The sequence below is a fragment of the Stigmatopora argus genome, chromosome 19 (genome assembly GCF_051989625.1).
Source record: "Stigmatopora argus isolate UIUO_Sarg chromosome 19, RoL_Sarg_1.0, whole genome shotgun sequence".
Taxonomy (NCBI): Eukaryota; Metazoa; Chordata; class Actinopteri; order Syngnathiformes; family Syngnathidae; genus Stigmatopora; species Stigmatopora argus.
The window spans coordinates 9,079,909-9,095,783 of NC_135405.1; the positions used below are offsets into that span (position 1 = coordinate 9,079,909).

A 15,875-nucleotide genomic window follows, 5' to 3' on the forward strand; every position below is an offset into this window, starting at 1 on the left:
TTTGTCGCTATGCGTGCCCTAAGTTTGACGGCAACCGATGTAGTATGCACTGGAGTATAAGTTGCACGTATTCGTTGGTCAATTATCAACACATGCCTAGACCGCCCTAATGCAGTGTAGTGTGAAAATGCCATACAAAATGATATGACAATGTCTTAATATTTTCACACAAAAGTCACACCAGAGTATATATCTCGCCTTTGGCCTAACAATGAAAAAAATGCAATTTATGATCTAGAATAGAAAGTATTTAGCATTTTTTGCCCTCTGAACGAAACACAATTTGGGTGGTTAAATCAAAGAGACAATCCCCAGTTGGCCTCACTTTCATGTTTGTTTTTCGTTTGTTTTTCACCACTTACGACCACTTATAATGTTCAGTGGACCAAATACATAGTTTCAAAAACATCAGTGTCTCCAGCCACACATAATTGCCTATATCATCGCTTAGCTTTGATGAAGGTTTTATTCTCCTATCAATGCTCTTGACAGCGTACCAGATAAATGATTGCCGAAATCCAGTAGTAGTTGAAGGACCCCACAGTCATAGCGACTTGCTTTTTTGGGGGGCAACAAGCTGCCAAAAGGATGATGTCGTAGCAGCTTGACGAGAGGCACCAGATCGATATGTCACTAATGCAATCGGTCACCCTCCTGTGAATCTAGCAAGCACAACGCAGCAGTTTTTCCCCCTTCATCGCCACCTCCTATCATCTCTCGCGGCGAGACCCCATAGAAACCGATGTGTCTGATATCCTGTCCCGTCACTCAGCGCAAACGCCCGATTCTGCGGTGTATCAAGCTTGTCAGTAACCATTGAGAGTGCACTGTGGAGCTCATTAAAAAAAAAGACTGCAGTGTGTCAGGAGATGATGTACCGCCACCTTCCTTGCTAATGTTACCAATACAGATCCCAGATTTTTTTTTTCTTCCCGCTCCCACCACCGAAGTTAATGAAATTGCCACAGCACCTTAGGAAATCGCCAGCGTGTAAGCAATAACATCTGGTGAGGAGATGGCGCATGTAATGTCCACAGATACACACATACACAACTCCACTTACTCAATCTGCTCACTCAGTAGCTCACACATTCACCTGTGCACCTCAATCACACACACTGTTAAAGCTATTCTCCCTAGAGGCGCTTGTGTTTTTTTGTTTAGCACATTTGGTAAAGAATTAAAAGCGAAATGGTTAAAATGAGAATAATCGTCATGCAATTGGTCAAGTATGTCTAGTGAAATCGTGGGTGTGCCAGGAAGGGTCAAGGGTTCAATTTAAAACCAAGATAGCCACTTTAGGTTAGGTATGTATTAAGTCAGGGGTAGGGAACCTACGCCTCGGGAGCCATATGTGGCTCTTTCCATGGGTGCATATGGCTTGCCACTAACCTGTGAGGTAAAATATGAAAATCGCTAGTGAGAGAGCCGAGTCCCGAACGCACCAATAGGAGCGTCATGTCGACACTGTGGCATTAAGACTAGCTCTAACACCATTTTAATCATAATTCAGTTTTTCATTACTCATCTCATTAATACTGATTGGTTAGCAACATCATAACAATGTTGTCAAAAGAAATCAGAGACTTTTTGTGATTAAAAAGTGGTGAAATGACAGATTTTTTTTCCGCAAATTTTCATACATTTTTACTTTTAAATTCTGGAAATGGCTCTTTAGCAATAACATTAGAAAATAAGAATTGTTTATGGCTCTCTCTTTCAAAAAGGTTCCCGACCCCTGTATTAAGTCAATGACAGCAGGGCTCTCGCTCGGCAACGTTCCATTTTTCAAATTGACAGTATTAGCATTTCGGGTTTTATAGCGAGTTGCCAAACTTTACAGCCAAGCTCTTCTAAAACTTGCAGACATGAAGAAATTTCATGTTGCAAAAAGTGGAAGGCTGAATTTTCTACAAAGTAGGAGGAGGGAAAAAGTACCATCTTGAACTATGAGAGCCGTGTCTTTCCAACCATGGTTTGTTCGGTCGTTATTATAGCTCTTGTCATGATAGACAGGCTTGACAAATTACATAAGGGGAAGGGAACCGCGGGAGCTGAATTTTTGTCACGGAAAGAAAAGGCAAAATGACATGAAAATGGGCTCTCGGAACAAATACGGCAGACCACATGTCTTTTTGGTCTTGACTTGACTCGTGGTAGCTTTTATCTTGTAAATGCATTATTGCAAAGTAACAGTGGTTGTGAATTTCAAGTAGTGGAAAAAAAACGGTCAAGATGACCCACAAATTGCGACATTGAACCAAACTTTCAGACTTCCTCCTTCTTTTTTTCTAGTATGTGACCTTTTCTCAGTCTGTCCTGCATTTATATACTATTTCATATCAAACATTGCAGTTACGTCTTCTGTTTTCACGTTTTTTTTCTTGCCGGGATGACCAAGACTTGGTGTGAGAACCACTTACGTCCAAGAGAAAAGCTCCTGTGCTTTTTAATGAAGTCTTTAGTTAGCCAGCGACGTGACGATCTATTCAGTGTTGTTGGTGTTTCCCATGTTCTCTGGCACCTGAAAACCTCAGCAATACTCAGGGTAGCAAATTGAACCGCTGTCAAAACATGCAGACATGCACAACGTACACTTCTATTCTGCTTGGCGATGCTCTCAGGAGATGCACTCTTCTTCATTTCCACACACAAACCTCTAGCCCAATAGCTTAATCCAGCTAACGCTTGTAAAAAAAAGACGTGAAAAGCTTGCAAAATTGCTTTAAAGTGATGAAGAGTAACATGTGCCACTTAGCTCAGCTTGGTAATCATTTTCTCTCGTCTTGTCATCTTGCTCAAGATGGCTCTTTTTTTCAATAATAGAACAGTATGACGTCTTTTTATTTGGCTCGGTGGTGAATTGGAATGATGTCTCTCCTATTGTGATTGGCTAGGATCCACTTCAGGTTGTAAACTGCCCCTTGCATTGTAAGCATCTGGATAGGCTCCAGCACCCCCATGATGATAAGTTCCATGTATGTAATGAATGAACGATTATCATATGTTTTTGGTATAACATAGTGAGTAGTTAGCACGTCCGCCACACACTTCTGAGATCGAAGGTTCAATCCCCGGTGGATTCCGGCTTTTGCGTGTTTTCCTCTGCCGGCGTGGGTTTTCTGCGGGTCTTCCGGTTTACTTACACATCCCAAAAACATGCATGGTGGGCTGATTGACCACTTTAAATCAGTTGAATAGGTTTTAGTCTGTGCATTCATGGTTGTTTGTTTCATTGTAAAACTGTGCTGTACAGCCGGAATAGGCTCCAGCACCCCCGTGACATGGGGCATGGAGAATGTATAAAGTAGTGAATGTTTCTTGGCAGTGTCAACTTAATTCAATGATTACATCCATTATTCTGAGTATTTTCTTCCTTGCTAATATTTTCCAGACTCCATGCAAATATAGAAAAAAATAAGAATTATTAATTTATTTTTGTCAGCGCACATCATGGGAGGAAATGAGACGGTAATAACAGGCACGATGCTTTCTTTTCACGTGTTGCGAGGTGATTAGAATTCCTCTCCGTGGGCCCGGTGGAAAAGCAGCCATGTATAAATCAAATCCACCGCCTTATGATGGTGAGAGAGAAGGCAACAATTTTTGTAGCATGACATGCAATATTCATCAGCATCAATAATTCATTTGTTTTCTCACGAGTCGGTCTAAAGTGATTGTGGCCCTGTTTCATTTGGCCATGTATCCAGTAGTTGGATGGGGAGCGCTGTTTGGATGTTTTGCTTTATAATGTTACAAGGGTTACGTCTGTTCTTCTTTGTGTCCAAGTGCCCAAACCTGACTCAACTGTAATTGGTCTATTTATATATTTTTTGTTTTTCTCAGTATTCAATAGAGAGACATGTGAATTCACATTTGAGCGTTTTGTGCTCTGTACTTGCCTCACCCAAAAAATGTATAGACGTGTACTTGCTGACACGGGCTTGTTTTTCTTTTTTGCAATCTTTTGAAAAGCGATAATTACATTCTCAAACACCGGGCAGTGCAATGGGAATGTCTGCACGGCAAGATTGTGCTCACTCGGGCCATGATATTAAAGTAGCCTTTTTCTCCTTTTAAGGAGGAGTAGCTAATCTTCCCTGGATTAATAGAACGGAATAGAATAAATCGAAGTGGATTGTTGTAAGCAGCATGGAAGAATGAGGCTATCAAAGATCTGAAAATGTCTAGGTGCACATGAGACTGGGAAATATGAGTGTAAATGAATAATACATATATAGGGTAAGCAGACATGAATGGCAATGTCAAATGAATGGATAAAATAAACTAAAACTCGAGAATGTCTATGTGGACAGGAGCTGGAACTCTTAGCGGTTTTTGGTTTTGAAAAAAGTACAACTTTAGTAGTTGTACTTTTGCATAAGGTGTATCCAAAACAGAGAAACAAACACTGTATTGTGTGTGTATGTGTGTGATATGCAAATGTGGGTGCCTACCATTATTACAATAGCATGCAGTATTTTTATGCTAGAAAAAAAAAGTTTTATTCAAACTATGACTAAATGCTGTCGACACCGGCGCGCTGAACAAACAGGTTTCCTAATTGGTGCCACATAGCTTAATTAGCACCAAGCATCGAATCTGTGCTGTCTCACCAAAACGCCCGTGACAGAATCAATCGGTCCAGTTGGTTGGAATCAGCAGGGGAGCAGCAGTGATCGATGAGGCCGATAGAAGGTTCCAACGCCCTAAGAATCGATGCACCGCCGTGCGCATTAATCGATGGCGATGCAAATGGTTAATGCCTGATTATTGTATGGACGTTTGGGTGAATTGATAGCAAATTTGAATCAGATTGGGGCCTTGGGACTCCATTCAAAGGGGCATGATATTTCAGCCGACCTCTACGTTTCATTAATGACTGCACGGGGAAATTGGCCCCTAAATGCCATATTTTCGTTTTTTCATGTCATACCGGGCACCTTATCAACCTGCATAAAATTTGAGTGAAATGTCACAAGGCGTATTATGTTCATAAAGATCCTGGTTGAAGCCACTCTGTGACACTGTGCTCACGCTACAGGCCTTGTAATTGTCTCCATTTAATGGTGCTGGCTCAGTTAAAGCAATAGATTTGAGATGATTGAATTCCGACAAGGATTTAGTAGCGAGTAATGAGAGGGAGGGGAATCTATGAACAAAAATTTGGATTCCAGGAAGATGTTGGTGTTCTCTAGGTGGCGATATTAGACATTAGAAAGCTTTGTTTGTGCAGCTCCCTCTGCAGGCTCTCGTGGGTCTTGCCCAATGCTCGTGTTTTTTTTATACACCGACTAGAAGAGATTGAATAGCTTCAGGCAGATTTTTATTTTCCCGTTCTTGAAAACACATTGTGAAAATTGCGTACTAATGTCAGAGCCAAAAATTATTTTTCGGCGCATCCATTTTCCTTACGCCTTTCTTCAGTTTGCAATTTAACTGCACGCCACATCAGTAATATTCACTTTTGCCAAACACCTACATTAAAGTCACTTGAGCTTGCCCAAGATAATATTAAACCGCAACATATTTTTGACAATGAGTGATAAAACAAAAGCAAGTTACGAGTTGAAAATAAAATCTCGACGCCGCCTCCCGATGTTCAAGGGCACCGATGTCCGATGTAAAACGGACGGCGGGACAAGATTAGTCAATTAGATTTTAATGGCAGATTTCTAACGGCCTGTTAAATGTCGAGCACACCAAAATATTCGATTTTTTATTTTTGAAGAAGAACTGCTCTTCATCTTAGCAATGACATTGTGAATAACAAGCGTCTCCGACCAAAACGTGGAGCTATCATTTTGTTGAGCATAGTTCTTTGGTTTTAGGGTAACATATGAAACATTAAGTGATTAAGAGGTTTTCCTCAGAAAGCACGTTGCTAGGAAACAGCTACTGTAAGGTCTGGCCACTCATAGAGCACACACCAGTGTACTAGTGGAAAATATATATATATACATATATAAATTCAAATAAAAAAAGAGTAAGTACAAGCACCAAGTTTAGAAAAACATGCAGGTGCCTATTAAGACAGGTTTTCACCGTGACTAAAACATCACTACTCTTCGCTAAAGCCAGAATAAAGTCATCATGAAACTAGTGGAACAAATTTAGTGCAGTGGAGAGTGTGTCTCTCCATTCAATTCTTTCATCAATGCAGTTTTGTATCATTTTCTATCAACTGGATTGAATCCACAGGAACAAGCGTGTCAATTTTGGGAAAAACAAAAGTACTTTTGCATACATATTCTAGTATGAATACCACAATGTATAATATTTGAATGAAACAATAGCAGAATCTTTCCACTCATTCAGGCAAATTTATTGGAGAAGAATTAATGTAACTACTATTGCATCTTGAAATTATTCAAAATACATTCTGGAATTTAAACTATTTAGAAGAGAGCTCAAAGTCAGAATGTGCATATGCATATATATATGTATATATATATACATATATATATATATATATATATATATATATATATATATATATACATATGCACATATGCACATATCTACATATGCACATATATATATACACATATATATGTATATTTATACTATATACGTATACTATAACATTTTCAAATAGGCTGAACTACCTATTCTGACTTTGAGCTCTCTTCTAAATTGTTTCAATTCCAATAGTAGTTACATTAAATCTTGTCAAATAAATTTGCTCGAATGAGTGGAAAGATTCTGCTATTGTTTTATTAAAATATTATATATTGTGGTATTCCCTTTTCAAATTCATACTAGAATATGTATGTAAAAGTATTTTTTTGCCCAAAATTGACACCTTTGTTCCTGTGGATTCAATCCAGTTGAGAGAAAATGATTCAAAACTGCATTGTGTGTGTGTATATATATGTAAAGAATATTTCCCCGCTGCACAGTTTTACCCAGAACCGCCGCCACTCAGAGCTGATTCTTGACCAAAATGAGTTGGGCTAGGCTAGCACCGCCGACTCCATCTGCTGTCAACTACCAATCAACTTTTCATTTCTTTGAGTGCAATGTGATGGAGGCGAAGCTCCTTGACACAATGAAAGAAGAAACTGATTTGTTCTAGTCTGCGAGGTCAAAATATGTTTGCGTAGAGGTATGTTTATATGCACCTGCCAAGAGATCTCCCCTGGAGGATGATGTTGGCTGCATAAAAGTGGGCACTTGGAAACTGCATTTTCAACTCCATTGTTGTGTAATCAGTGAATTTCTTTAAATGTGCTATTTTGTGTCATCGAGCAATTTTTGGGGGGACAATTTAGTGTTATTTCGCGATTTGAAAACACGCAACAAGAGCGTTCCGAATGAAATACGACCACCTGGCTTACTCCTTAAATTTCTTTTTAGCCCTTTAGTGGCTTTCTCAGAATTTCATTTCTATTCGTCCATGAATAACGGACTAGTAGCAATTTTATTCATTGACCTCACCAAAAAGATGAAAAACATGGTGCGCAATAGCTTAAATCCTCCATTTGGCCAAGCTAAAAATGATATTTTATTTAAATTTCAATGGTTAAGATTGAGCCGATGCAATACAAAATTCAGATTGAACACATTAATCATAACCAAATCATTACCAAAACAAAATGTACTAAAATACATAGCATTTGCTTACAAACACAAAAACAGCAGTCTACATAACACCTTATTACAATAATCCTGTTTTCAATCAAAACCCAAAATACGCAGGGTCAAGTAGATTGTGACTTGAGTACAAATACTCCAACAGATGACAAAGGCGAGGACGGATGTGTCCATCCTCAAGAATCCAAATAGTCCCTCTCTTTCCCGCTTGCTTGCTCTCTCTCTCTTTCTCTTTCTCTCCCCCATCCACCCATCACATCTTCCTCCTCCATCCTCTTCCTCCTCCCAGCCAGCCCCTAGCAGCTGCGTCTCTCCAGCCTTTCCCTGACGCCAATTCTCCCATACTGATGAGTCCGGGGAGCCGCGCACCCTCCTCCTGACGTTGCCTCCTTTCCCCCTACGCCGGCTTGCGCAACGACAGTGACTGAGCGAGCTGCGTAAGCGCATCATCCCCCCGCCAGCATCCCCCCCGACATCCTCGCGCTCTCCTCGACACCCAAACGCGGTCCTTCGGAACGGGACGGAGGGGATGCCAACGTGGCCGCCGTCACTCTTTCGTCGGCATCGCTACCTCCGTGTGGAATCGCCAACCGCGAGCACATCTGGTCCTCCAGGAGGAGCTATGCCCGGCTCTGACGCACCACTGCCCGCCGGCAGCCCTCCTTTTCGGCACGGTCCCTCGGACTCCCGCTCTACCTGCCCGGAGGAGCCGATGCAAGCTCGCTAAAAGAAGAATAAGGACGGGGGTGAGGGAGGGGGGTGGTCCACAAGCAACACTTTCAGACCGTTTTCTCCGGCGTGGAGGAATTGGAAGCATTTCTTGACCCGCCGATCGCTTTTCTCTTTGGATCATGCAAACATTACTACTACGGTGAAGGAGAGAGAAAATAAAGGATGGATCCGGTTATGTGCGTTGTGGGGCTACTGTTGCTGCTTGTAGAGGGCATCCGTTGCCAAGGAGTGTACGGTGAGTTAGTGCCATGCATGCCCATGACCTTGCAAAAACAATATCTCATTTTGCATGATGAATGACATGCACTAACAACACACAGTTGTGGTTACCCATGGATGATTCCACCCAATGAAGTGGCCACCTGCAGGACACTTTGTCAACATGATAGATGTGGCCATATGATGTGACATCTTTCATCTCTTTTTGTGCAACCGGTGGTACCGGTAATTGAAGGGCCATCATGACGGAGGACGCAAACTCACGTGCGCTTTACGTAAAGCTGAGCTGAATGTGAAGTCATGTGTGTGGACGGGCTGCTACGCTCAGCCGTGTTGCCATGTGTGGAGGAATGATCGGAGTCTCTGGTGTCATTTGTTCTACGGAAACTGGAGGGCCTCATGCGACCGCCCCCCCCCCCCCCCCCCCCCCCCCCGCCTCGATCGCTGCAATCTGCGCGAAGGTGTTTGGAATATGTGTTGAAAAAGCTCCACCGGGCCATCGTCTCCTATCCACATTACGAGAAATCACCATTGTGACTGCCTTTTAAAGTCACACATTATGAAGGGAAGGTGGCCCATCAGGGTTTGCCGTAGAGGAGCTTCTGATGGAACAGATGGAGCCGTGTTTTTTTTTTAAACTCCCCTGCGCTTGTGTGCCGCCGTGCTGTGCATTTTCAAAATGGTCAACCCCCCCATCACCACCACGTTCTCATCACTATTCCGCTCTAAATGCCGCATCTGCTCTGTATGCACCTACGAGTAGGACAGTGAGATACGGCGACGCAAAAATAAAGCCCAAAGCTCATCCTTTCTTCCTCATGCTTGAATACCTTCCTGGAGATAGAATTTCCAAGATTTTGGTCCTTAGTCTGGTTTATCTTTGATACAACTGCTGAAATGAGGTCCAGTCATTTGCACTTTGAATTTGTACGACCTTTTGTTTTTGGGCTACTACTTCTAATGTTGTTAATGCATGCATGGAGTATACGGAAAAGAGTATTTATCGTAGTGTGTGTAGGCATGCATGTGTCATTGAGAGGCGGGGCCTGGGTTGGGTCGGTATGTGATATGGTTAAGTTTTGGTATGTGCTTTTGCTGTGTTTTTTGAGCTTCCTTTGGAACTTGACATGAACTGTCAATTGGAAAAGCTGCAGTTTTTAGGAAAATAGGATTCTCTTCTGTTGCAAAAGTGTCTCAGAAAGCACTATTTCACAACTTTTTGAATGGACATGTCCAACTATCAGTCGTGCTTGCTCAACGTTGCATATCGTAGATGAAATTGCCAACAATTGCGGATTCAAAACTTTCATGAAAGTGAAATTAAGTCCATCTCTGTTTTTTTCTGCCTTATAGTTTATTCAGAAAGTTCAAAACCCTTCCAGTAGCTTTTAGAGAACTTGACTGTGCAAAACCAAATCAAAATTGCACAAAACAAGGGCAGGCAATGAGTTCATGATTTGTTGTGAATAATGAATACTCACAGACTGAGTAAAATTGGTCAATTCCATCATTGCATCTAAGAATATTTCACAGCACTCCCTACTATAAGGCATCGACTTGTCAACTGCAACAGTGTCTTCGCTGTCCAGTGCGGTCGAAGCAGACCCAAGTGGTGTCAATTGACTTCATCTTAATTAGAGGGAAGTCATCATTCATCAGTCCATATCAATGTGTAGAAGCGAGGTTCAATAAGTCACGACTGTTGCAAGTCATGTAGGCATGCCCTTGAATTCGGCCAACCAAAATGCTGGCTGTGTGAAATAATCTGTGACAAATGATTAATGGACTACTTTTCCCTTCCATTGTTGTTCCAAATATGCAAGCTTTTTGGAAGCAGGTTATCAATATTAATCATCGCGTTAAACAAATCTCTCATTGATCCAAGGTTACCGAAACGAATCCAAATGACATATTGGCGGACTTTGCGGCCCATAAACGAAATAGCATGGCTCAAGCGATCGATATTGCATCGCCATCGCGGCATAAATAATACACAGTCCATCGGAAAAAAACACTGCACTAGTGTTTGCGATTAAATTCTAGGTTAATTGGCGTTGTGAATTGAATTGAGTCCCAAACAAGCTGAGATGAACGATTAAATTAACTGTCATTATGCTTATTTATCTACAGTAATTTCCTGATTTGATGTTTTATATTGAATGTCTCGCTTGGAGCCATCGTGGATTTCCAAGTGGAAGCTAGAGTGTGACTGAACACTAGAGTACTTACATCACCGCTACCCCCCCGCCCCCCAACTAAAAGGTGTAGTTGTTAAGGAGAAGTCAAACACCAGCGAGTTAAGCGATGCTGCCAGAGTCATTAGAGCGACCTGATGTGAGCCGTCACCCCCAAAACACCGTGGCTGCAGGCCACAGAAGAACATCTGTTTGCTTGCTTTTTCCCCCCTCTTTTCGCATTGCACACAGTCCCATCCACTCCCTGGAAACGATGTTAATATTTCACCACAACGAGCCCAAAGCACCACGTTATCGTCAGTTTGGATTCAATTGTGCTTAAATGGCGGACCCCCCTTGTTCCAAGAGATGAAAAATGAACTGGCAAACGTTTTGTCTCTCTCCACCACTTCATCTGGAGTCGTTTGCCGTGGTGGTGGTGGTGGTGGTGTTTCGTCTGCGCATCAAAGTCGCTCGACGCCAACCTCCCCCTGATCGCATTTCGCCTCACGCCGCACCGCAGAGGAAAAAGTTCCGACTGCGCTCTTTCCCAAGCGCCCTCCGCTCTCTCCTCCATCCCTTTTTCCCTCCCGCTCTGATTCCCGCTCGCATTGAAGTCCAAGCCATTGCTGCTTGTGTCTTTTCATGAGGCCCGGTTCAGACGCGCTGGCTTCTAAGCTATGCAAATGCATTCCGCCAGTGAAACCAAAGCCGTCTTTGTTGGTGCTTAGAGGCCTCTTCCACAGGGTCCTTTATCATTTCCTTGGATCGGGACCCTCGCATTTCCCACCGTAATGAGAGCAAGGATAACTCTATCTCTCCGTTGCTATCCTTATCTCCGGGCTTGTCTCTTGTAACAATCCCCGTAGAACCAAAGGACATCTCGGAGTGGGAGCACTTTATTCAGTGGCAAATGAAGGAATTCAGTCAGGCTCTGCCCTTAAAAGTAATCCCAACTCCCCCTCGAGGTGGAAGCATATTGGGAATAGTTTGTTACCTCGTGGGTGGCACTTCAGACACCGGCAACTTAATCAAACCAAATGTCTGTTTTCTTTGACCCAGGTCCATTTGGGGGGATCACAGCATGAGAATGTGTGATAGCCAAGGGTCGGAATTTTCCGCACTGTGTCCGTTTGCTAATTCCAATTAGACTGATCAAGCTGGATCACCTTTGCACACTGTGGTGAAGTCTTGAAATCTTTGTTTCTCATCTCTGGTCAAGGGGCCGGACAATTTAGAGTGGTCAACCAGCCTACTGCACATGTATTTATATATTTAACAAATGGGTCAGATCCCAAATATGGTATAACTTGAGGTGTTAGATCTCATCTACATTTTGCTCAGACAGAATAGGTTCTTGCAAATTACCGCAATTTTCTCTTAAAATGGCATCTAATCCTCAAGAGAACGTCTTCAATCGGATTGAAACGCCTCTTAAATGTGTCATGAATGTCTCCAATAGAACTTTCGGCTTCCAATTGGAAATGGAACATCACGTTTTTTCATACGCAACACAATTTACTTTAGATTGTGCAAGTGAAGTGTGCATGTGACTATCGACACTCAAACGTCTGCAATAATACTGCGAAATATTTCAAGAGGAAAGGATTCCCTTTTCCTATTGTTACTTCTACCTTTACGTGTGTGGTGGTGGTGTTTTGCAAGGAGTTTGGCCGTTTGGTTTTCCGTTTCTTTCCAGCTAATCTGCCGACATGTTAATTAAATTACCGCTCCCCCGCGGTTAAACCGATGCCTCTTTCATCAACCTGCCAGAAGTGCGAGGTTTATGTAATGTGTTCGCATTGCGTCGAAAGAGCTTCTGCTTGATGAACACCAGATTTTTTCTTTTTCTTTTCCCTCCTTATCCCGAGTTATCATCTTGGTGAGTGGCAGCCCTTCCAATCACAGGGAATTATACATGCTAGCAGCCATCAAAGACACGGTGGTGATGAGAGGCCTTTTTGAATATGAATGGCCGCGCCCGTCTGCTGTTTTGCCGTCGCCGTCACTCAGTGAGATTGTCTTTGTTAAACCAAATTGGCAGGAGACTCGTTTTCAGTGGCCAGCGGTGCTGTGAAAGTAACGTAGTTTGAAAAGTAATGCCTTTGGCCCTTTTTCTTCGTTCGTGTCAAGCATAAAATGGCTGTAATGTGAAAGGAATTGAAGACTGACAGCATTGTGCTTTATGAGGGTCAACTGAACATTGTTTTGTACTTTCAAAGGACTCTGCTCTATTTTCACATCAAGAAGTACTTTGTACTAAAATGCAGAGGTGTGTACTTTTGTTGTTTTTAGGGCTAATAGATTTTATTGGGCTAAGAGAATTATTCGTTATTAATGACTTGATATCAGGAGGTATCAAACCAGATTTATTTTTCCTTCCTTAAGGTTGTACATTTTATGAGAATTTGTTCATTTTTTGGCATCAAAGTGGATTATTAATCATTCTGCCTGTTGATCTTTAGACATCAGACATCATTCTGAAAATTGATCTTGTTTTGGGCTACACTATATACAGTTTGTTGTCTATGTATTTGTTCTTAATTTCTGTTTGCCGAATTTCGGATTGCCCCAAGGTGCTACCGTTGGGGGGAAAAATGCGGGAATATTGTAAATGCTGTCCACATATTGCGTTATAAATCAATTCTGACATCATCGGAAGCTTCAGTCTTCCCGCCGCCACACTCGTATGCCTGATACGTTAAAATGCGGTTCCGTCTTTAATTAGTGAAGTTCAGAGCACTTGACGTGGCGGGAAATGATTTTGTGTGTTATGGCACTCGCAAGAGGCTAATGCCAGACTTCAACTATGTCACTTACGCCCACACGGGGCTACTAAGTGCTCCTTTTGTAGAGTAATGTCTGTTGTCATAGCGACAGTACGCAAATCTGCCATTGTGAGGGTCCTTCCACTATCCGAGCAGCGTTCTCCTCTTCATCCGCTGGGCCTCACGTGGCGGAGAAACTGTCGCCCCAGACGCACAGTGAGTGCAGAAGTGAAAGCGGTCGTGCACAAAAACAGATTAAAAAGAAGACGTAGGGTTGAGACGGTGGCGGAATTGGACGTCTCTTCCAAAAAATGATGGCACTGCTGCAAGGCGGCGGCAATAAGCTTGCTGCCTTATCTCAACGACCGAGTAGCACACATGCTTCTGCGGGATGCGGGTGCCATGGCAACCGCATCTTGACTTGTCGGTGACAGTCGAAGACAATGTCTGATATGTTGTTGTTTCACCGAGGCGATAGATTTGAAACTATTCCATTTCAACATTCTTTTTTTTACGACATGCCCCTTTACCATTTTTACATGTGTGCCTTTTTACGATGGATATAAATTCCAACTGGACATTGTTTTATGGGATAGTAAATGGATGTCTCTTTGATCTTTTTATATAGGGCATCCATAAAATCTACATGTGAATCATTTTTATCGTCTACAGGTGTACATATTTTTTAATTTTACAGTCACAGAACATTTCACTTGTATTAAATTTTAACATTCAACAGTCTGTGGTGTCATTGTCAAATCTGGCCCACAGTGTAATTAATTTTGGCCCTTGACATGATATCAAATATACATTTGCGCTTACTTGCCATTATAAGCACTAATACTACAAATGCCAGAAACCTATGAACGATTCTGGTCTTTTGTATGACACCAAACAGCTGGTAGCAATATAATATAACATAAAAAGGGTATATGTCATGAATTAGTTTGCATTTAATTCTACATATAATTGTATATGTACATATTTGCTTGTTCCAGTGAAGCTATATAGTGAAATATCTATTTTAATAGATGTTAACATTAATTCTCCACAGAGAAGGGAGCATGCCAGCACTTTCTGCTATACAGTCAAGTATCATTAATTGTCTTTTATTGCAGTTGGCATTAAATTCTTTGGTGGTCCAAATATTCACAATTGGTCTTTTATATTAGGAGATTCTAAATCCAGATGTAGACTGCTTCTATTTCTTGCAGTTGCCATGGTTTATGTTGTTAGTAGAGACAGATAACACCCTTCCCATTTTCAGTATGTCACAAATCATTGGCTGCCACTATGCCAATTTAAAGCTTGAAATAATAGGTGTTTCATTATATTTAAGGTCAGAGATTTTGTGTATAAAGCATTTCACAGGTGAGCTTTGGGTATACGAGGTCCACCAAAAGTGTTATAGGACTGGGATTAGGGGGTTGTAGCATTCACTTCACTCATAATAACTTAAAACAAACTATACATATATATTATATATATAAATGCCCGTTGAAAAGGAACAGCTGCAGAAAACTGAGGTCACGTTATGAGGACCGGGAAAGACTGATAGTTTGGTTCTGATGTGTATTATTTGTGGCACCTGTCACACTTGGATGTTTTAGGTTTGTCTCCATGTAGAACAGGGTCCCTGGGTACCAGGAGAGTTTTTTTTTAAATATCTATATACATTGAATGGTTGATGTTTTCATAGACCATGGCTAGTATTTGGTATGTCCTTGGCTTGTCCGGGGTTAACATTTTATTATTGGGAAGTTCTTCAACAAGTCTGCTTTTGCTGAGTTTCTGGTAGGGCGAAGTCCTTGGTTTGTTCAGTGTAGAAAGTATAGTAAAAATGGTGCTTGAGTTATGATTTTGATAAAGGTCAGATTTCTTTGATTAAATCTCATCATTGTAAAGCCTCGTTGTGTAATGTCTAGTTTGAACACCCAGCAACTGTGGTTCCTTGCCACACGAAGCACTGCTTAAAAAATGCCAGTGACAAATGGTGCAGATTTCCTCCAGCAAGGCCTTTAAACACACTGTAAAGCGGGCTAATTTCTCACAATGTCTCCAACAGAAGGGACAAAAGGCAATAGAAATCTATATATTCCTCTTTTTCACTGGTTTGAACTGATGTCATTTTATTGAATGCCTTTCATTGTAGATGAACATCTCAGCTTGTATTGTATAGTTTCTCTTTGGCAAAGAACTTCATGTCAAATGCAGTTAACATGAATGCAATCAATGCAATTACAATCAATCATCAAAAACTCATGATGTAACTCATAATTTACTTGAGGAAAGCGCCTAGGTGTCCTGTGTTCACAGATCGCAATCAAAGGTGATCTGCGGCGAGCAGCGAGGCTTTGCCAAGGCGCCACTTGCTCCTTAAACTAAG

The 15,875-nt window shown here is 41.7% G+C and overlaps 1 protein-coding gene across 1 annotated transcript in view; it reads left to right on the forward strand.

Annotated features, from left to right (window-relative positions):
• Window positions 1-8,087: 8,087 nt before the first annotated feature.
• The window catches only part of LOC144064357 (MAM domain-containing glycosylphosphatidylinositol anchor protein 2), a 108,262-nt gene continuing 100,474 nt past the window's right edge, over window positions 8,088-15,875 (forward strand). The window contains exon 1 of the mRNA XM_077586833.1: window positions 8,088-8,563. Coding sequence (XP_077442959.1) covers window positions 8,491-8,563 — 73 coding nt within the window. The 5' untranslated portion in view covers window positions 8,088-8,490. The remainder of the gene's footprint in view (window positions 8,564-15,875) is intronic.